The 22,759-nt window shown below is 37.3% G+C and overlaps 1 protein-coding gene across 1 annotated transcript in view; it reads left to right on the top strand.

Moving 5' to 3' along the window:
* The window catches only part of LOC135104948 (bromodomain-containing protein 7-like), a 192,221-nt gene that overhangs the window by 11,445 nt on the left and 158,017 nt on the right, over positions 1–22,759 (top strand). The window contains 1 exon segment of the mRNA XM_064012763.1: positions 13,099–13,301. Coding sequence (XP_063868833.1) covers positions 13,107–13,301 — 195 coding nt within the window. The 5' untranslated portion in view covers positions 13,099–13,106.

Below are 22,759 nucleotides of genomic sequence, written 5' to 3'. Positions count from 1 at the left end.
TTCATTCAATACATTCTTTCTGGATAAAAAATATTTCTAAGCTGGAGATGTTGTGGAGCGGCCATCTTAGCAGTGGGAGTGTCGGTCATCACCCGCTAAGACATGGTGGACAGGCCTCTGAGAAAGGATTAATCTATTTTGCATTGATTTCTATGGGGAAAATAGTTTCGGTTTTCGAACATTTTGAATTTCTAACAGCGTTCAGGAACGAATTACAGTAAAATCCCTCTTATCCGGCATCAACGGGACCGCTGACATGCTGATACTTGAATAGAAGTGAAATTATTTCCACAATCATCACCCTACACTCACACATCTTACCATAACAAAGATCAGCTGATCTTAATCAGCAGCTGATCTGATCAGCTGCTTAAGTGTAAGCACAACACGCTTCCTCTTTTCTACAACTTTAGGCATGATGAAGGTGTCAGGCGATAAACAGTGCACACGCGGGACTGAGTCACTGAGTAAACACAGTGCAGTGGGCTGCGGATGGCACGAAGCAGTGCACTCTGGTGGCGAGGGGACAAAGTATGCCTCACGCGGGAATTTTAATCGATTTTATGAGTACACATTGATTTTTTATTGATTTTAAGGCTCGGGAAAAAATGTGCCGGATACTTGAAGCTGCCGGATACTCGAATGCCGGATAAGAGGGATTTTACTGTAAGTTTGAAAACCAAGGTTTCACTGTATATATATAATGCTATTTGAAATCTAAAATGTTTGAAAACCAAAACTATTTTCTCCATAGGAATCAATGTAAAATGGATTAATCCATTCCCATACACCAGTCTACCCTGTCTTGGCAGCTTATGACATACCTTCCAACAGCCAAGATGGCTGCTTCACAGCATCCTCAGCTCGCAAATTATTTATCCAGAAAGGGTGTATTGAATGAACTTAGTGACAGAACTCATCAAAAGATACTGTTTAGGCTGTGTAGGTATTCTCTTTGTCACTGACCTAGTGAGGGAAGCCACACAGAGTGACAAAGAGAGGAGCAACCCACTTACCACCAAAATGAAGGTGATCATAACACTTGGATCTCTTGCTGCTGGGAAAAGCTACTGGAAAAATTCAGTTGTGCAGTAGTGATGGCATTGGGGGTCATTGAGGGAGCCACAGGTGATTCGGGATTACTCCTGAGTGCCGAAAACTGTTTACATCAAGGCTTTTCAACAGGATCACATTCACCTCATTTCAAAAACTGAATTGCTGTTTTACACTCTGTGCCCCTCCAAATATATAAAAACAAATATTTATAGAAACTATAAATTAATAATAAATGTATAAATTAATAATAAATGGCAGCTCTTGCTATGTCTTTTAATATTTTAAATGAAGTAACTGTGTTCTAAAACTAAATTATGGTACCGCAACCAAAGCAATGATGACTTCAAAATTTTTTTCAAAAACCAATTTGATCGAAAAGGGAGGCATTTAGTAACAAAGGTTCCACTGTAGCAAAAGCGAGAGAGAGAGAGAGAGGGGGGATTTGTTTATCTATAAGAACCCAGACACTAATGCCACATATACTAGCCTTGCCAAATGGTGTACTTGCAAATATTGTCCATGATAGTACCAATTAAATTTTTTTTCCAAAGTGGACTTATACTGAGCAAAAATGTAGTTTGTAAATAGGGAATAAGTTTAGTAGCAAACACAGATTTCTGCAATTGAGTGTTTCTGAAATAGAATCTGCCATATTTGTCATTGCCATTAGTTAGATATCCTGTAACCTTCTTTTGTCATCAGTGGTGGCAGAATCCAGAAAACAAGGCTTATGCAAAAGAAATAAATTTGTTGTTTGCCCTAAATTTGGTTCTCAGAGGCTTATAAGCCTCTAAATTAAACTAAAATTACACAATAATCTTATAATCTTATAATGCACATAGCAGTTATAATCTAAAAGTCAAGCCAAACTTTTTTTTATGTAACAAGGTCACTGCCCAAGGGCAACAAAAAAAATATAAATAAATAAATAAAAAAAAACTCCACTGAAATGCTACCAAAAGCAACATCAGATAGAATGATCAAATAACAGAGGATAAGTGTCTTGAAACCTCCCTCTTAAAAGAGTCCAAGTCATGGGAAGGAGGAAATACAGAAGCAGGAAGGGAGTTCCAAAATTTACCAGGAAAAGGGATGAATGATTGAGAATACTGGTTAACTCTTGGATTATGGAAGCCTATAGAATAAGGATGAGAGAAGGAAGAAAGCCTTGTGCATTGAGGCTGCAGGTAGAGGGGAGGCATGCATTTAGCAAGATTAGAAGAGCAGTTGGCATGAAAATAGTGGTAGAAGGTAGCAAGAGATGCAACATTGTAGCAATGAGAAAGAGATAGAGGACAGAAGTTAATGAGATGAAAAGCTTTTAATTCCACCCAAAGTGAAGATAATATGAAGAGATGCTCTAAACCTGTCATAGTTAACTTTTCTGTTACACTGTCTCACACATAGTAGAATACTATGCAACCCAAGTTTCATTAATGAATATAATGATGTACTTTAATTAACTATCTACTTATGAATTTTCACATTTGAACACTTAATTAATCATATTAAGTCTATAACATACTTTAATTAACTATCTGCTTATGAATTTTCAAAGTTGAACATTTAATCAATCATATTAAATCTATAACAGATTAATTATGAAAAATGCTGAGCATGTTGTCACATTAAATCTTTGATATGTCAAGACCTGAAAAAAAGAAACAGTTGTACTAAAAATTAAAAAAATAAGAAATAAAAAATAAAAAAAACTAAGGCAGCATTTCATAAATCCTGATGTGAGGCATTAATGAAAAACAGACAAGACTTGGATGTATTGTTGTCAGTTGCATCATTCTAATGGAAGCTGGTATCATATGAACACATTTGCCTCCTGATACTTGACATGTGGTTAATGCTTCAATATCATCCATAGTAGAAATAATAGGTTCAGCTTTATTTGTATATTTTTTTATTTACTTATTCATTTATTGTTTATTATTTCATTTATTTATTATTATTATTATTATTTTTTTTTCTTTTTTTGTAATCAGTTGATTTATTTGTGTGCGTGTGCTTTTAGATAAGCAAAAGTGATAACGGAACTGGTGAATATCGACATAAGTGTTCAGGATGGGATATTTTGGGTTTGTTGCAGAATTAGGAAATTGTGGCTCTTGAGTGGTGCTTGTAAATAAAGAGACCATTGAGAACTGCTTTAGAAAAGTTAGGCATTTTTAATACTTAATGTTTATATATACAGTGTGCAGTTACAGAATTGCTACATTTTTACTGTCCATACAGTATCACATACCATATTAGCCATATACCATATTGTTATTATATATAGTATACTATATAAAAAAAAAAATGTGGATTTTCCCAAGGTAAATCCAAGTTTATAGTAATAAATAGTACAATATGTCAAGTAGTGTAACCATCCATTTTGTTCTGATTCCTGTATCATACCTTTGGCTATCAAATGGTGTTTGGTAATGAAATAATAACCTCAGGCAGCTCCAGTGTTCTGTGGTGCAGACCAGCAAAGGAGTAGAATGTAATTATGCTCTTATTTTTTTTTTTTTTTTTTTTTTTTTTTTTTTTTTTTTTTTTTTTTACAGTGGTCTTTAATGCTATCATTACTACCTGAGTCACCAGAATAATCCTGCAAATCTTAGTACTGAAGAGAAGGCTGACGTTTTCATGTTGGTTGAGTTATATTTTTTGAGCACTGCATGTACTCTTTCATGTAATCCACTTGTGATCTTAAAAATGCAGTTGCAAGACTCCCTCACAGCACAGTGCTAAAAATGTAAGAGAGGTCAGGAAGGCCAAGAAAGACCAATAAGAGATGATATGCAATTATGATAAAAGAAATATTTAAAGCTTCAAGTGTAACAACCAGAGAAATATGATTCATTTACCCTTATCCTTTCCATAATGTGCCTTAGAGCTCCTTATCATAATTTTCACAATTTCAAGATACCACTGTAAAGAGCTGCCAAGAAACAATTTTTAACTTCATTATTCATAAGGTTTTTTTTTTTCTCTCTCTCCATAAAAATACAACATTTTATCAGAAGATAAGATAAAGTTTCTATGGAACAGTGTGGGTGTACTCAGGTTCATCAGAAACACCATGTTATATATTGTAAGGCTGTTTGAAGTTGGCACATTTCAACTAGAATTGTTGAAAACAATGAAGCATTTAGTAATCATGTTATGGAATGCATTTGATATCAAGAAGAGAAGTGTAAGTTTGTACTTACCAGTATGTATAAATATCTTACTGGATTGGTCATGCAAGACAATTTGAGACTGCTAAGTATCATTCAAGATTCTTGCAGAATATTACAAAGTAATCAGGAGTCATGATGTGTGATGTATTTCATGGAAAGAAAAATAACAATAGGCTTGTACAGTTGGCCACACTCCTGTGAGGTCCACTTAGTGTTGCCAGTGCTGGCCAAGATAGTATAACTGAAACAGTAGTAATGAGCTTTGCTTAACCAATTCATTGGTGGTAGGAAGAACCCTGCTACCTCCCTCAACCCTCCCTTCCTTACCTCTCCCTTCCACCAATGAATGGATTGAGCGAAGCTCACTACTAGTGTTTCGTAGTTGCTATCTCAGCCAGCATTGGCTGTTCTAAGTGGACCTCACAGGAGTGTGGCCAACTGTACTTCTGTACCAGTGTTATTGTGGGTGAGGAATGCTGTCTTGACTTCCAAAAAGAAAATTAGTCAAGGGTGCATCCACTTTCTGCATGAGGGTGCTTGATGTCTCAAGCCACAAGCTGCAATAAATTGGCACTTACACTTCTAAACTGAAGTGGTTGTATGGCAAGACAGTGCTCTGGATGCAGTACATCAAATGGAAAATGCATTGGATCTCTTGGAACACAAGTTGAGATCCAACAACTCCAAGCAGTTGTTTACTTCATCACACATAATTTTTTTCATTGTGGGGTTTGGAGGGGTTTTTTTTTTTTTTTTTTTTTTTTTTTTTTTTTTTTTTTTTTTTTTTTTTTTTTAGAAAACTGTCAGATGATATGGCAGATCATATGAAAGTTGTTTTCAATCCAAATGGAAGCATGACCAAATACATATTGATATTTAAGTCTGAAATCTGCAAGAAATTAGTATTTAATTTTCAGGCTTTTCGATAGTAATGCCAGTAAGATGGTAAGAACATTTTTTGTTGGATAATGTATAATATATGTAGGTTATTGTGTATCATATATTATTGTGTATACGGATCCATGTACTACACATGTGCCATTCTATTTGAATATACTACTTGTACTACTCTTATATTTATATGTCCACCATTTTGATTGAAGGTTTATTTTTCCCCACATTACTATGCACCCTGATGGATTCTGTCACGTATGTATGAGTGTACCACCACACATAATTTCTGTTGGTCTCTTTATTTAGTATAGCTTTCTGTCTATTATGTTCCTCATGTGTATCTGCTAGGCTGTATACTTTGCCTCATATTACTTGAAGTGCTTTTTTCTTGCTTAGGGTGCTGCCACACTGCACACAATGTGCTGGGAGGGTATAGGGTAGTGGGATGCCTAGCATGTCAGAGGGCAAGAACAAATGCACATTAACTAGTACAAGTGGCCATAGTGGATGCAGGTAATGGGTTCCCTCCATGCTTACCTGTTACCCTCCCTGCTATGTGAACCCATATGTTAGTTGAAATTGCTGTGGCTTGTAGGACACCAGGCGATCTGCACCTACACTAGATCACATGAGTAGTGATGAAATAGTGAGTACTGTGTTTTTTTCAGCAGAGGGTGTCGTGAAACCCTGTAGAGCCCCTACACAAGAATGTTGGTGTCCTATAAAAAATGCCAGGATGATATACCACATTTGCTGGTGCATTAGACACTTTTTTCTTGAAAAAGAATATCAGATAATTATCGTTCCTCTAATGTGGCTGTAGTACAGACGAATAGTCCTGTAAGCCTAGGCCTATAGGTGTGGAGTTAAAGCAGTAAATGTACACTAAGCACAAATATTGTTACTAATAATAAAATTTCTCTCTCTCTCTCTCTCTCTCTCTCTCTCTCTCTCACTCTCTCTCTCTCTCTCTCTCTCTCTCTCTCTCTCTCTCTCTCTCTCTCTCTCTTCCCTTCCCTTCCCCTCCCTTCCCTTCCCTTCCCTGCCTTCCTCTTCCTTCCCTCCTTCCCCCCTTCCCTCCATCCACCCCTTCCCTTTCCTCCTCTCCCTTCCCTTCCCTCCCCATTACTTCCACTCTCTCTCTCTCTCTCTCTCTCTCTCTCTCTCTCTCTCTCTCTCTCTCTCTCTCTCTCTCTCTCTCTCTCTCTCTCTCTCTCTCTCTCTCTCTCTCTCTCTCTCTCTCTCTCTCTCTTCCTTTCCCTTGTCCCTTATCTCTGACAGATTAGGGGGAGCAGAAGTGACAGGAAGGGAAGTTTGAGACAAGAAGAAAGAGGAAGGGAGAGGAAAGGAAAAAGGAGGGAAGGGACATAATCGAGAGCAGGGAAGTGGAGGAAGGGTGAAGGAAGAAGGTGGGAGGATGGGGAAAAAGTAGAAACAATATGTATAACCAGCAAGGGTGAAGAGGGAGTGAAGAATTAGAGGGGAGGAAGTATTGAGAAGTATTCTCTTTTCTTGTCCTCTACTCCTTTTCTTTTTTCCTCCATCCATTTCCTTCACATTTATGCTCCTTCCATTTTCATTATCAATCAGTCTCATTTAACTTTGCAATCCTGAGGATTATTCTGAATTATTCTCTCTCTCTCTCTCTCTCTCTCTCTCTCTCTCTCTCTCTCTCTCTCTCTCTCTCTCTCTCTCTCTCTCTCTCTCTCTCTCTCTCTCTCTCTCTCTCTCTCTCTCTCTCTCTCTCTCTCTCTCTCTCTCTCTCTCTCTCACACACACACACACACACACACACACACACACACACACACACACACAGAGAGAGAGAGAGAGAGAGAGAGAGAGAGAGAGAGAGAGAGAGAGAGATGGAAGGAGGAAGGGTGGGTGGGTGAGATGGATGGAAGGAGGGAGGGAAGGGGGAGGAGGTCAGGAAAGGGAGAGGGAGGGAATGAGGAGGGAAGGATGGAAGGGAGAGGAGGGCACAGAAGGAGAGAGAGAGAGAGAGAGAGAGAGAGAGAGAGAGAGAGAGAGAGAGAGAGAGAGAGAGAGAGAGAGAGAGACACACACACACACACACACACACACACACACACACACACACACACACACACACACACACACACACACACTTAGTTTTAGATGTGATAGTAATACTGCACAACCACAGCAATGTATCATACTAGATTTGATACACACACTTTTAGGGGTTTTGTTGAAACTTGCTGTTACCTTGAACATATCAAAAGCTTTTGATGGAGTCTGGCTCAAAGCTTTGATTTCTAAACTACTTTCCTATGGCTTCTATCCTTCTCTCTGTAACTTCATCTTTTGTTTCCTTTCTGATCATTCTACTGCTGCTGTGGTAGATGATTATTGTTCCCCTAAGTCTATTAACAGTGGTGTTCCTCAATGTTCTGTCCTGTCACCCATCCTCTAACTATTATTCACTAATGGTCTTCTAAACTTCTTTTCCTATCTACTGCACTGATGATAACACGTTGCACTTTTCCACATCTTTTCATAGGCATCCAATCCTTCAGGAAGTAAACAGCTCATGCAGGAAAGCCATAGAACCCCTGATTTCTGATTGCTCTAAAATTTCTGATTTGGGTAAAACAAATTTAGTATTGTTTAATGCCTCAAAAACTCCATTCCTCCATCTATCAACTCTATACAACCCTCCAGACAACCATCCCTTCCTCTTCAGTGATACTCAACTGTCCCCCTCAACATCCTTGATCAGTCCTTTACTTATAATCTAAACTGGAAACTTCGCATCTCATCTCACAGCTAAAGCAGTTTTGATGAAGTTTGGCGTTCTGTCATCTGTGCCAGTTTTTCCAACACCCCAGCTCCTAACTCTGTACAGGGGCCTTATCTGTCCATGTATGGAGTTTGCTTCATGTGGAAGGGGGGGAGGATCCACTCACACTGCTATTTTATAGTGGGTGGAATGAAAAGCTTTTCATCTTATCAACTCCTCTCCTCTAACTGACTCTTTTCAGTCTCTCTCTTATCACCACAGTGTTGTACCTCTTGCTATCTTCTACTGGTATTTTCATGCTAATTACTGCTCTCATATTGCTAACTGTATGCCTTTCCCCCTCCCATGGCCTCACTGCACAAGACTTTCCTCTTTTCTCTAATGCTGCTTCTTTATTTCCTCACTCATATGACTTAAACTTTTTCAAAAGGGAAGCTTCAAGACTCTCTCTCTCTCTCTCTCTCTCTCTCTCTCTCTCTCTCTCTCTCTCTCTCTCTCTCTCTCTCTCTCTCTCTCTCTCTCTCTCTCTCTCTCTCTCTCTCTCTCTCTCTCTCTCTCTCTCTCTCTCTCTCTCTCTCTCTCTCTCTCTCTCTCTCTCTCTCTCTCTCTCTCTCTCTCTCTCTCTCTCTCTCTCTCTCTCTCTCTCTCTCTCTCTCTCTCTCTCTCCTCTGACATCTCTATGGGAACTGGCAGCAACTGGGCCCTTCTTTGTATTAAAATTTTTTTGCCCTTGGTCAGTGGCACACACACACAAAATTTTCTTTTCAATAAATTTATGATGAAATATGATACTTTTTTCCCACAAAATATCCTTGTAAAACAAGGGTGCTTTTTATGCAGAGATGCATCTAATATGCCAGCAAATGCGGTATCTAAACAACTGAATATATCAGTTGTTATAGGTTGTGTTGACTCATTGATTGATGTATCATGATTAGGCTATTATTTACTTATTTGTTGGACCATATTTTTCTGTGGATACAATAGATTACCTACTATTCTATTATAGATATTGACTGATTTTCCACATGATTTTTCCTCTTCCAATATGGACAGGACATCATTTGCCTCTACCTGCTAGGCATCCTGTTGCCCTTTACTCTTCCAGCAAATCATATGCACCCTTAAAATAATGAAGTTTGTTTTGCATTGTTTACAACTTGTAATGTTAGTGAAAATTTGAAGTTACCAAGTATTAGTCAGTAGGTCTCTTGTACTCTCTATGATTTCAATGTCTGTAGAATACAATTTAACTCACCTATATGGGTGAGCCCCTCCCTGTCAGAACACTTTACTGATGAAGTGTTGAAGGGTCATACTTCCAGTCATGAGTGCTACTGAAGTAGTAATTTCATATTTTCTAATGGTTATTTTACCATGAAAAATTATCCTGAATAATGTTTACTGAAAAAGAGAATTTGTAATCAAGTACATTAACCTCTTCATTGTGCTGTTGGGCATATTAATACCACTGTGAACACTTGGGGTCTCTTTTTACCTTGGTGTCTCAGAAACTAAGCATTGCAGTGAAAATTCACATGCACCAATAGAAAGCCCAAAGCAGCAAGACTGGCTTATTATGCACAGCATATTACCCAAAGCTTGGTTGATTTTTCACTGAGATAACATTAATCAGACTTGAATTTCTTGCCTTTTTATGTTCCAGCAATGTTCTAGTTTTTATTTTCATTAGTCCATGGCATAAGGATCAGGGACCACTCCCTATGATGTGAACTAGTGATTCATCAGACATCCACATCTGCAGAGCATCCACAGTGAAAGCACTGTCTGCAATACTATCTGCATCCACATTTTAAAACAACAAAAGATCCACATCAGTGTTTGCAACTGCACTTTCAGATAATGAAAGCTCCACCTCCAAATCAAAGAAATGTGGATGTTGTGGATCTGTGTGTATGTCTGGCAGGATTAGTGAGGCAGACTGACTGAGAGTGTAGGACACAAAGTATCAGCCTGAGAGAGAGAGAGAGAGAGAGAGAGAGAGAGAGAGAGAGAGAGAGAGAGAGAGAGAGAGAGAGAGAGAGAGAATGTGGGAGTTATGTGTGAATTGAAGTAGGGTAAGTTTGAGTAAGAGTAATGGTAAGTGTGAATTGATTAAATGAAAAATAAGCCTGAATAAGGTGAGAGATTAATGGATGAGAATGGCTTTGGATGGAAAGGAATAAATTATAATAAGCATGAGAAGGAGTTCATGTGAAGGAGAAAACAAGTGATTTAGATTATGAAAATAGTGAAGCATTAACTGTAAGTTGGAATGATAATGAGAGCAGATATGGGAATGAGCGCTAATAAGAGTAAGACTGAGTAAAAGAGAACACAAACATGAGTGAGTCTGAAAGTTAATGAAAGATGAAGTCATAAGAATGATCTTGAAGACTACTAAATGCAATGTGAGTGACTAAGGATAAGAATGGAATTATACGAGAATGAGAGAGTGAGGAAGGATAGAATGAGTTAGGGAAAAAAAGTGATGTATCACTCCCTTGTCCCATTATCTTGGACAGATAAGGGAAGGGGAAGTGACAGTGAGGGATGTTTGAGACAAAATGGAGGAAAGGAGAACAAAAGAATCAGGGGAGGAAAGGACATATTGTGAAGTAGAGGGAAGAAGGGAGTTTGTGACAGGGGGAAGGATAGTACTGTACATGGGGCAAGGCACTGGGGAAAGGGTGAAGGAGGAGGATGGGAGTACAGAGAGAAAGTATATAGAATAGATATAAGAAAGAAATGTAAGGAGTGGGTGAAGAATTAGAGGGAAAGAGGAGATAGTGGGGAATAAATGTTCCCTTTTCCTTTCCTTCACGCTCTACTCTCCTTGTCCCTCGTATTTCTCTTTTCCAGTTACATCTACTTCTACATTCTTGAAATACATAAACTTTTTTACCTTTCTATTATATCTCTTTTTTATTTAATTATTTTTTCCTCTTGTCTTGTCTCTGCAGCTTTGTGTTACAGATACAATGCACTCTGTATTACTGTGATATGCATAAAAATTATCTGCATCCACAAATATTTATATTTCAACATCCCAGTTTTATTTGCAACTGCATGGTATGAAAAATACATATCCAACTCTTCCTCTGCATCCACAGAGCTCTAAAATCTATTATCCAATGCATTACTGATGTGGACCAATAGAAATAAAAACTGGAATATTGGGATGTATTAAAGGGGCAGGAGATTCAAGCCTGACTAATGATTGCACCAACAATTTAGCAACAGTAACAGTAGGATTAATTAACAAAGTAGAATATATGTACATTAACCCCATCACATCCAGACATGCCACCTATTGATGAGCAGCAATCCCAGTCTCCAGGGCTTGTAAAACATTGTGCTCCTGACACAGTATTAACCCTTACCACTGGTATCATTCAATGCTGGGATGGCATTATGCCTGTTGTTTCTGAAAATATCAGTTACAAGCTTCCTGCCTACCTCTTCAATAGGTTGAGTATCCTTCAAAGCCTTGTCATTACTTTCAGGCAAATCATTGATCTATGACTCACTGCTACCTTTAACTATTGGACAGGCTTTACTAATTTTAGCCATGACGGCCACAAGTGCAATAATGGAGGGGAAGAAACAGTCATGAATATCTTTCTTATGGGGAAAAAAAAAACTAAGTGCAGAAAAGCCTTTGGCTAAGGAAAATGTAACATATGTGGGATTCTGTTTGTTACCTGATAATTTGGTTGGTGAGCAGAGCTTCTTAGAGCTTCAGTGAGCTCTACTGGACTCGGTATCACCAAGTGGAAAACCACTGACAGGAGATGACACACCTGTACATTGTGGAGAGCCTCACTGTGCACTGTATTGGTTTGTGTATATTCTGTTCTGGATGTGAAGGGGTCAAGAAACCATTTGGTCTTTAACTTGATCCCTCTTCCCATGTGTTAGGAAGTAGGAGGGATGAGGTTATCCATAAGAGTATTTTGATGACTGCATGAATGATACTTATCACTGCTTTTTTTTTTACCTAATGGTTGTGTAGCATTTCACTCATAGCTACATAGAAGTCAAGGTTAATGGTACTAAAGATGCTGCTTGAAGTTATAGTCTTTGAATTATTAATACTGCAAGTTTATAGCTTTATTATTTATTATTACTTATACCACAAAATGCTTGGCTGATAAATTTTTAGCTTTTTAGTGCATGCTTTGTGGATTGTTGTTATTGTGTATTTCATAACAGTATGTCTCTGTGGTAGGGGGAGGGGACATGACCTAGCTGCACACTCTCTGGCAGCTGGATTGAAAGAAAACTGCCACTGTAGTCCTAGTGTATTATGAAAAGGTGACAAAAAGGGACATAATGTAGGGAATGAGGTTTTTTTTCCTCCATATTTTAATCCCTAAAATGACACAAAGTGGGTTTCATCTTGGGCACTCATTCTTTAAGATGTCAGCTTGGTGAATATATAAGTCATGATATTATCACCTGGAATTTCAGTTAAATTAATTGTACACTTATTTAGTTTGTCTCTTATGTAATTATATAAAATTAACTTTGGGAGAAATGTATGTACATATTTATTTAGATATTCCGTTATTTTTATGTGTGAATAAGATTTTTACTTGAATTTTTTGGCATTTTTCATTTCTGAATAATCATTAAAGGAAAAAAACATAAGATGCTCTTAAAGTTTTATGCAGTCATTTACTGTATTATGAGAACAACCTGTGTTGTTTAACAGACTCTGTCTAGTTAGTTTAGTAATCAGCCTCCTTTTAGTTATATGTAGCAATAACCTTGTCATTTACTCAATAACAAGTTTTGGTAAAAAGGTAATTCAGTTCATAATATATATACCAGGCTTGGTGTAGGTAGGTGTTAGTAAGCTTCTTGCAGTCATCAAATAAACACAAGTACAGTAACATTTACTAAAGTTAAGGCAATCCAAAATTGCCTAATATGAATCAGCACTTTGTTACATTTGGTGAAATTTAAAAGAAACACTAATTGTTACTCAGAAATATGTATTAATGTTAATTTATCTGAAGGGTCAGTTTTGTATGAATTTCATGAGACACTTCATATGTGTATTTTGCCCAGTCATGAGAAATCAACCACAGTGATCTTATTGAAGGAGCAACCCTAACATAGCTTGTCAATAGACACATCAAATACCGACTCATTTCTACCTTGCCATATACACCTCACACTGGCTTCCTTCACCTCCAGATTTCACCATGGAGAAGACTCCACTAAAGCTGAAGCTGAAGTTGGGTGGCAGTGGTCCTGCCACACCTGAGCAACAGAAAGGTTGTTCCCCTGCCCATCCAACCATCATCTCAAATATGGCTGATGATGATGCCTGCCAGCCCACTCTTGGGTTGGCTTCTGATGATGATGGAGAGGAAGAGGAACCAGTTGAGGAATTACAGGTAAAGCATACAGACTCACTCATCACTGTCTTTCATATAATTTGGAAATAAGTTTATGAATGTAGTATTTTATGCCACCACCCCCACTTATCATCATTATTATTCTAAAATTAAAGTTCCATGTACATATTTTTTTCTGAGGTAACCATATTCCATCCTAGAGGGGCTATTTCATCAACTATATTGCTGATTGGCTGGTAATGTAAACATGATCGTAAATTTGAGTAATACTCTTGAATCTGTCCATGGCCATTTTTCACTTTTTTTTTTACTCCTTGAAGTGACTACAACCCATTAAGAAAAAAAATCTCACTGAGATCTCTGTGTTTGGTTGGCAACCCTGCTATCCACTGGTCTACTGAGTGAAAGAAACTTAACCTCCTTTGACTTTCACTTAACAATTACATAAGTTAAGCAAATTTTTTTTTACTTCCATGGATGGAACAGTGTTGGTTCAGCTATGTTAGTAGGGTAAAAAAGTAATTATGGTAAGTATAAGTTGAGCAATCAAATTTTATTGTTTATACATCACATTGCTTATAATTGCTATGTCTGGCCATTGTGAGGTTTTGCTTAAAATATAACGTCTTCTTGAACATAAAATATTCCTGAGTATGATGGTGCTTTCAGATTTTGCATGAAAAGTTTTGTAAAATAGAAAATGTAGGATTTCTTTGGGTACTTGTGTGTTGCCTTGCATCTTCCAGTATCGTGTGGCAAACAGAGTAAGGAGGAGGTGGATGTTTTCTTCTCTCCCTTTTTCCCTTCCTGGCACATCATTATTGACTGCTAAATGGATCATGAATTTACCAATGGTAACATGTCAATTGCATTATGTTGAAAGAGTGGTAGAAGAAGGGGGAACATAAGTCTACCATGGCTGACTGTGATAGCTGCCTGCCACATGTACTTTTTATTTGGTGATTTTAATTCTGGAAAATCTTGTAACCTAGAGATTTTAGCATCCAACTAAAGCATTATCTTTCTGAACATTTATGTTGATGTTATTGTTATCAAAGACTTAAAAAGAATATGAATTTGAGGTGTTTGAATTGTATACTTACCAAAAATAAATAAATAAATAAGTAAATAAAAATAAATAAATAAATAAATAGATAAATGGTACACTCAGATATTATTATCAGTATTTTATGTCTGTGAAGACATGTTTTTATTAAGCATAACTTTACAATGGCTGGGCTTAATGATTACAAGTAAAGTGGTGTATAAACTTAAAAATTTGATTCCTTAAATTGCCATAGTTACTTTGTTTTTTTATCCTATCAGGCTGAAAACTGTGATATAGCTGAACCAACACTGCTTTATCTATGGATGTATACAAAATTTGCCTAACTTGTTAGTTGTTGAGCTAAGTGAAGGAATATAAATATTTCTCAGGGGAGGTTGAGTTTCCCCCAGACTCTCTGGGCAAGTGGTGAGCAGGGCTGCCAACATAACACAGAAGTCTCGCTGAGATTTTCTCTGAATGGATATAAGTCACATACCAAACCCTTCCTGTTCAACTAATGATAGGTTCTCCCAATTTTTTTAGAAATTCAGAGAATATGCAATGAATAGTAGAAAGTCTCTTAAACTAGGGCACTCAGAATTCCTGGAAAAACTGCCAGTTACTGTAAGTTGAAAAAAAAAATTATATCATTTGTGTGCTGTCAAACCAACTAATGAAATATTAGGAATGTTATAAGCCACCATCATCATGCAAAGAGCAAAGAATATGGCAATACGAGCTAAATACAATGCATGATTTCTTAGATTTGGTATGTACCATCACTTGGAATGTATGTAATTTTTCCCTCCCCTTTAAATTTAATTTTGTTAATTGAAATTATACAGTTAACATACAAATTTAGAAATCCAGGTACATATAAAACAATCATGTTTTGATGCAAAATGATCACAGGACATGGGTAAAGATTGTCCATTTACATCTTTACAAATCCTTCTCAGAGTAGCCTCTTTCTTCTTTATAGTGTGACAAATTAAGTAGGTAATTATTCATTGAAACACTATGACTGTGTGTAAACCACCCAGATCAAAATCAGGTTACATGTAATAAGTTAGTAAGGTTTGGAGAAAGAGGAAAAAATACATACACTTTGATAATGTAAAACAATATTATAAACCTAACTTAACAATATAGTAAGAAATAAACAAAAGAGAGAGGAAAAAAGACCTTTCAAAATCTTAAACTCTACAGTACAGTTTACTTAGATACAAACATAATGAATAACTGTGGGAAAACTGAAGTGCAAGGAGGGAATCTTATTAGACTGCTAAAGCTGATGAGTGAGATCCAAGCTGATCTGAAGAGACCTGTTCAGGGGGTTTATGTATAATTTAACTATTCTCTGCAATATGGCTTGAAAATGGCCAACCCTAACTGATTTTTTCCAGATAAAACAAAATTCTAAACAAGAGAGAATTTTAGAAAATTATTCTTACTATGTCAGTCAAAATTTGATAAGGAATGACCATGTGTAAAAATCTGAAAAAAAAATTGGTCTGTTCTACGATATTTCTTTCGATCACTCATGAAGCAGTACGACAACAGACGAAAATCAGTGATCAGTGAGTTCACTGCCAAAGGCTGCCTTCTTGCCAGCCATATGATAAATTTCCCTTTGTATTTATTTATTCATTTTGTGTGTGTACTTACCTACTTGTGGTTTATGGAAGGGGAGTAATCTCATGGTATCCCGTCTCTTTGTCTATCCAGTTTGGTCTTAAAAGTACGGACAGTTACGGCATTGACAAAATCTTCACTGAGTTCATTTCATTTGTTCACACTTCTGTGAGGAAAATCTATACTTCTTGATGTCTCTTCTACAGTTAACTTTCTTCAACTTCTTACTGTGTCCCCTTGTACTCTGTGTGTCTAAATTTATAAAACATTCCTTGTCCACATTTTCTATACCATTTATCATTCTGTAGATGTTTATTAAATCTCCTCTCTTTCTCCTATTTTCAAGGGTAGGAATTTCCAACATTTTTAATCTCTCCATAGGTCGACTTACTCAACTCAACTCTGATGGTGTGTGTGTGTGTGTGTGTGTGTGTTTTGGTACACATGTTTAGTGTAGTTATAATCTTTCCTGCAGTATTTCACGTAAAAATATAAGAACATATGACTCGTAAGTGAGGGATAACAGGATGCATGCTGTACAATCAAGCAGTGATCAATGTTTGTTTGTGTGTGTGTGTTCTTTCTCTTGCATCATTTTACGATAAAACTATAAGGACATAATGTGAGTACTAAGTAAGTTCAGTAACTCTGTTCAATCTTGTGTTGACACAATATGTAAAATTAAAAACTATCGAAAATCACGCTAATTTCAACTGATATGCAAGGCGGTTATATGGAGCATTTCAGAGATGGGAAGCATTATATTTTCAAAAGGTGGTAAGGTTCTCTCTCTCTCTCTCTCTCTCTCTCTCTCCTCTCTCTCTCTCTCTCTCTCTCTCTCTCTCTCTCTCTCTCTCTCTCTCTCTCTCTCTCTCTCTCTCTCTCTCTCTCTCTCTCTCTCTCTCTCTCTCTCTCTCAGAGATATGGTAATCCAACTACTGTCTGTTACTATGATCTGAGAGATCAGGTGAGTGAGTGGCTACACTGGAAGCAATTTCAGATGGGAGTTGCCATGGTAACAGACTTCCACCCTGCACTCCACAACCTACCTAACCACCCCCACCTACATCAGCTGCTTTACTGGACATTTGAGTTCAAGGTCATTATTGACAAGTTCATCACCAAAGCTCTGTATACATGCTACCCATGAAACTAGAAGATAAGGGAGAGAGAGAGAGAGAGAGAGAGAGAGAGAGAGAGAGAGAGGAATGAAGGAAGAAAGATTATTGTAACAGACAATAGTAGGATTATGATGACTCAGAGAGAGAGAGAGAGAGAGAGAGAGAGAGAGAGGAACGAGGGAAGAAAGTCACACAATAGTAGAATTACGATGACTCAGAGATAGAGAGAGAGAGAGAGAGAGAGAGAGAGAGAGAGAGAGAGAGAGAGAGAGAGAGAGAGAGAGGAATGAAGGAAGAAAGATCATTGTAACAGACAATACTAGGATTATGATGACTCAGAGAGAGAGAGAGAGCATGAGGAACAAAGGAAGATCATTGTAACAGACAGTAGTAAGATTATGATGACTCAGAGACAGAGAGAGAAAGAGAGAGGAATGAAGGAAGAAAGATCATTATAACAGACAATAGTAGGATTATGATGACTCAGAGAGAGAGAGAGAGAGAGAGAGAGAGAGAGAGAGAGAGAGAGAGAGGGGGGGGGGGGGAGGCAGGCAGCACCCAATCAGGAGTTAGCCACTCATTATGTCACTGCAGTGGGTGTGGGAGGGCCAAGAGGGCTATTTAGCTACCCTCCACAAAATAAAACCTTGCAACTTTTTGTAAATATGCACTGCAGTGTGCAGACGAGACCTTGTCAGCTTATGTGACTTGGTGCATTTACTGGGTGTATGATTGCTTAGTGCTTACAGTGGACTCTGCAGACACAGCCCCTGACTTTATAGACAACCCTGATGAAGACTTGGCAGATGTGATAAGTAATGAAGCTGGTCTTGCCAACGAATTTGAAAGTGACGAGGAAGTGTTTATTATACCAAAACAAATATAAAACACTTTTTAGGGAAGAGTTTGGTCACTGTATTTGGTGCAGTAATGTCTGTGAATAGATTTTTATTTTTTCATGCAAACCTAACTTTTGACAACATTGATACCTGACCTCAGAGATGGCTAACATGACTGGTTTGGTGCCATCAGAGATCTTTTTAAAAATTTTAATGACCACACCTGTTCAGTGTTGGAGCCAGGTGACTTCTTGACCATTGATGAAACTTTATATTCTTGTAGAAATCAAATAGGATTCAGGCACTACAATAAGAGCAAACCTGAACAATATGGCTTGTATAAATTTGTGGTAAGAATTCCACTCATCTTCAGGATGATAGCATACTCAGGTAAACCTTTCGGAGAGCCTGGACCCCACTACATCTGTGGATCACTTCCAACAGTGCAGGTTCTTGTAAGTCAGATACAAGAATTTGTAGACCTCAGTGGTAGTCTAAGCAGACTGTGTACCAGCATAGAGTTGTTTTAGTGGCTTCAAACACAAGGTATTGCTGGTGTAGGTTTTGTAAATTGCATGAGATAAGGCATACCACCAGAGATAAAGGCAGTCATTAGAAGGGAAGAGGTCATACCAGGTATACTGGACTAAAGATAATGAGGAAATGACTGAATTATCATGTAGTACCCATCAAAAGTAATGGTAAGAAGAAAAGTACTGCTTCTCAGTACAGTATCCCTATAATATTAGGGATTACCAAGGATGTTGGTGCAAGAAAGCCCACTATATATAAATTGTATGGTTTTCACTAAGGGAGGAACTGACATAATAGATCAGAGAAAAATATTTTTTATACATTACACAGTAAATCTTGCATATAGACAGTGAATGCTGTAGCATTATTTGCAGACAAAGCTTGTTATCCTTCTTTGTCATATGGATATATAATGTAGCCAGTGTAAATGTATATTTACTAGACTTTTATTTGGTGACAGAGACTATTAGCCTATAATGTTTTATGTATATAATGTGTATATAGTTTATATAAAAGTATATCTATTATACTGTTCCAGCTTATCACAGCCAGTCATTACAATTTGTTTCCGTAAAACTAAGGTTTGCTTTCTTGATAAAGTTATAAGTAAATTTATAAAGTCTGACTGTAATATATATATATATATATATATATATATATATATATATATATATATATATATATATATATATATATATATATATATATTATATATATATATATTATATATATATTATGCAGATAGAGAGAGAAATTGAATAAAAAAAAAACATTTAGCTTACAACAAACATCATTACAAAATTTATTTTGATATCTAAGTGGCTTTAAGTCACAACAAACTCTGCAAAGTTGTAGAAGCAATCATTGGCTTTATCATCTCATATGCATTTCAACTGTTTTCCGTGCAGTCACATATAATTACCTTTGAACTATAATTTTGCTGTTGCCTGTTTTGCATTAAAATTGAACTATTAAATGAAACCACTTTCCAAAGGACAGAGTTTTGGGAAAGTGTTTGGTGTGATACATGTGAGTTGGGTCCCCAGCACAGATCCTGGTAACACTTCTCAGTGTGGCTAAAATTCACTTAGCTAAGTAAGCATGTATTCATCCATTGTAAACCCACAGTGGTATTCATAACATCTACCTGCAGGTTCATAATGCTCTCTCTCTCTCTCTCTCTCTCTCTCTCTCTCTCTCTCTCTCTCTCTCTCTCTCTCTCTCTCTCTCTCTCTCTCTCTCTCTCTCTCTCTCTCTCTCTCTCTCTCTCTCTCTCTCTCTCTCTCTCTCTCTCTCTGGCCAATGGCACCAAATTATAATTAAAAAAATGGCCCATTGAAGTGCCCAGTCCCAAACAGAATCAAAAGTGGTTGTCAATTATTAAAGGATAAGTGTCTTGAAACCTCCCTCTTGAAAGAGTTCAAGTCATGGGAAGGAGGAAATACAGAAGCAGGAAGGGAGTTCCAGAGTTTACCAGAGAAGGAAATGAATGATTAAGAATACTGGTTAACTCTCGCATTAGAAAGATGTACAGAATAGGGGTGAGAGAAAGAAGAAAGTCTTGTGCAGCGAGGCCACGGGAGGAGGGAATGCATGCATGCACTTAGCAAGATCAGAAGAGCAGTTAGCATGAAAATGATAGTAGAAGATAATAAGAGATGCAGCATTGCAGTGATGAGAGAGAGGCTGCAGATAGTCAGTTTGAGAAGAGGAGATGATAAAACAAAAAGCATTTGATTCCACCCTGTCTAAAAGAGCAGTATGAGTAGAACTCCCATATGTGTGAAAGATACTCTATACATGGATGGATAAAGCCCCTGTACAGAATTAGCAGTTGGAGGGGATGAGAAAAACTGACAGATGACTCAGAACACCTAACTTCATAGAAACTGTTTTAACTAGAGATGAGATGTGAAGTTTCCAGTTTAGATTATAAGTAAAGGACAGACTGAGGATATTCAGTGTAGAAGAGGGGGACAGTTGAATGTCATTGAAGAAGAGTGGAAGATTGTGTCAGGTTGATAGATGGTGGAATTGAGTTTGAGGCATTTGAGTATGCTTCATATGTATGGAGGTGTTCCACTCATAGCACTATTTTAGACATGGTGGAATCAAAAAGCTTTTCATCTTATCAACTCCTCTCCTCTAACTGATAGTCTTTAGCCTCTTTCTCAGTGCTGCAATTTTGCATCTCTTGCTATCTTTTACTGCTATTTTTTTATGCCAACTGCTCTTCTGATCTTTCTGACTGCATGCCTCCCCTCCTCATGTGGCCTTGCTGCAGAAGACTTTCTTCTTTCTCGCATCCCTATTCTGTCCACCTCTCTAATGTGAGAGTTAGTTAACCAGTATTCTCAATCATCCCTTTCTCTGGTAAACTGGAACTCCTTGCCTGCTTTTGTATTTCCTCCTTCCTATGACCTGAGGTCTTTTAAGTGGGAGGTTTCAAAACAACTGGCATTGAGTGGGCCTTTTTTATTCAGAATTTATGTTGCTCTTGGCCATTGGCCCTCTTGCATTAAAAAAAATATTGGAGGTTACATAACCATTGGTGGCTATAAGTGTGGAAAGAGGCTTAAAGAGCAGGTTACAGGATTTTCCAACCACAAGATAAAGGGTAGGTGACAATTTTTTTATTTTTTTTATTTTTTTATTTTTATTTATTTATTTATTTATTTTATTTTATTTTTTTATTTATTTATTTATTTATTTATTTATTTATTTATTTATTTATTTTATTTTTTTTTTTTTTTTTTGCCTTTTCTTGATCCCATTTTGAGGTTTGTGTAGAGATTTTTGGTCAGTGTGACTCCTAGGCCTTCACACAACTACTACACTCTCACTCAGTGTCTCATTGATATTTGAATTTTTTTCTTCAGTATCTGTTTCTGAGCCAGACTTCCTGTGGCAAGTGTCTTCAACTCAAAAGCTTGCTGTGGACACAAGAAAATGCAAGGGAAGCCATATGAAACACAAATTTGGTGATCATTGTGAAAATGTGAAATATGATTATCATTGAGGAGTAAGGGGAGGAATAGTAGTTAACTTAGTCAAAATTGTGAAATTCATAATAGAAATAAAGCAATTTCCATGAAAATATCAAAACATTGATGTATGGGAAAAAGCAATTTACAGTACCGTGTCTGCCCTTCAGGGGTTAATGGTCATGATAATTTTTTTTTTTTTTTTTTTTTTTTTTTTTTTTTTTTAATGGGAGGCATGCAGTTAGCAAGATCAGAAGAGCAGTTAGCATGAAAATAGTGGTAGATGGCAGCTAGAGGTGCAACATTGCGGCAGTGAGAGAGAGAGGCTGAAGACAGTCAGTTAGAGGGGAGGAGTTGATGAGATGAAAAGCTTTTGATTCCACCCTGTCTAGAAGAGTGATATGAGTGGAACCACCCCACCCTGAACATGTGAAGCATACTCCATACATGGACATAGCAGCTAGGGGGGTGAGAAAAACTGCAGAAATGTCTCAGAACACGTAACTTCTTAGCAGCTGTTTTAGGTAGAGATGAGATGTGAAATTTCCAGTTCAGATTATAAGTAAAGGACAGACCGAGGATGTTCAGTGTAGAAGAGGGGGACAGTTGAGTGTCATTGAAGAAGAGGGGATAGTTGTCTAGAAGGTTGTGTCGAGTTGATAGATGGAGAATGGAGTTTTTGAGGCATTAAACAATAACAAGTTTGCTCTGCCCCAGTCAGAAATTTTAGAAAGATCAGAAGTCAAGCGTTCTGTGGCTTCCCTGCGTGAAATGTTTACTTCCTGAAGAGTTGGATGTCTATGAAAAGACGTGGAAAAGTGCAGCATCATCATCAGCATAAGAGTGGATAGGACAAGAAGTTTGGTTTAGAAGATCATTAATGAATAATAAGAAGAGAGTGGTTGACAGGACAGAACCCTGAGGAACACCACTGTTAACAGATTTAGGAGAAGAACAGTGAACGTCTACCACAGTAGCAATAGAACGGTCAGAAACTTAACTTGAGATGAAATTATAGAGAGAAGGATAGAAGTCGTAGGAGAGTAGTTTGGAAATTGAAGCTTTATGCCAGACTCTATCAAAAGCTTTTGATATATCCAAGGCAATAGCAAAAGTCTCACCAAAATCTCTAAAAGAGGATGACCAAGTCTCAGTAAGGAAAGCCAGAAGATCACCAGTAGAGCGGCCTTGACAAAACCCATACTGGTGATCAGATATAGGGTTGTGAAGTGAGATTTTTAAGAATCTTCCTGTTGAGGATAGATTCAAAAACTTTAGAAAGGCAGGAAATTAAAGCAGTAGGACAGTAGTTAGAGGGATTAGAATGGTCACCCTT

Source organism: Scylla paramamosain, chromosome 11 (assembly GCF_035594125.1).
Source record: "Scylla paramamosain isolate STU-SP2022 chromosome 11, ASM3559412v1, whole genome shotgun sequence".
Taxonomy (NCBI): domain Eukaryota; kingdom Metazoa; phylum Arthropoda; class Malacostraca; order Decapoda; family Portunidae; genus Scylla; species Scylla paramamosain.
The sequence above is the reverse complement of the archived record's forward strand: the minus strand, read 5'-3'. Positions and strand labels throughout refer to the sequence as shown.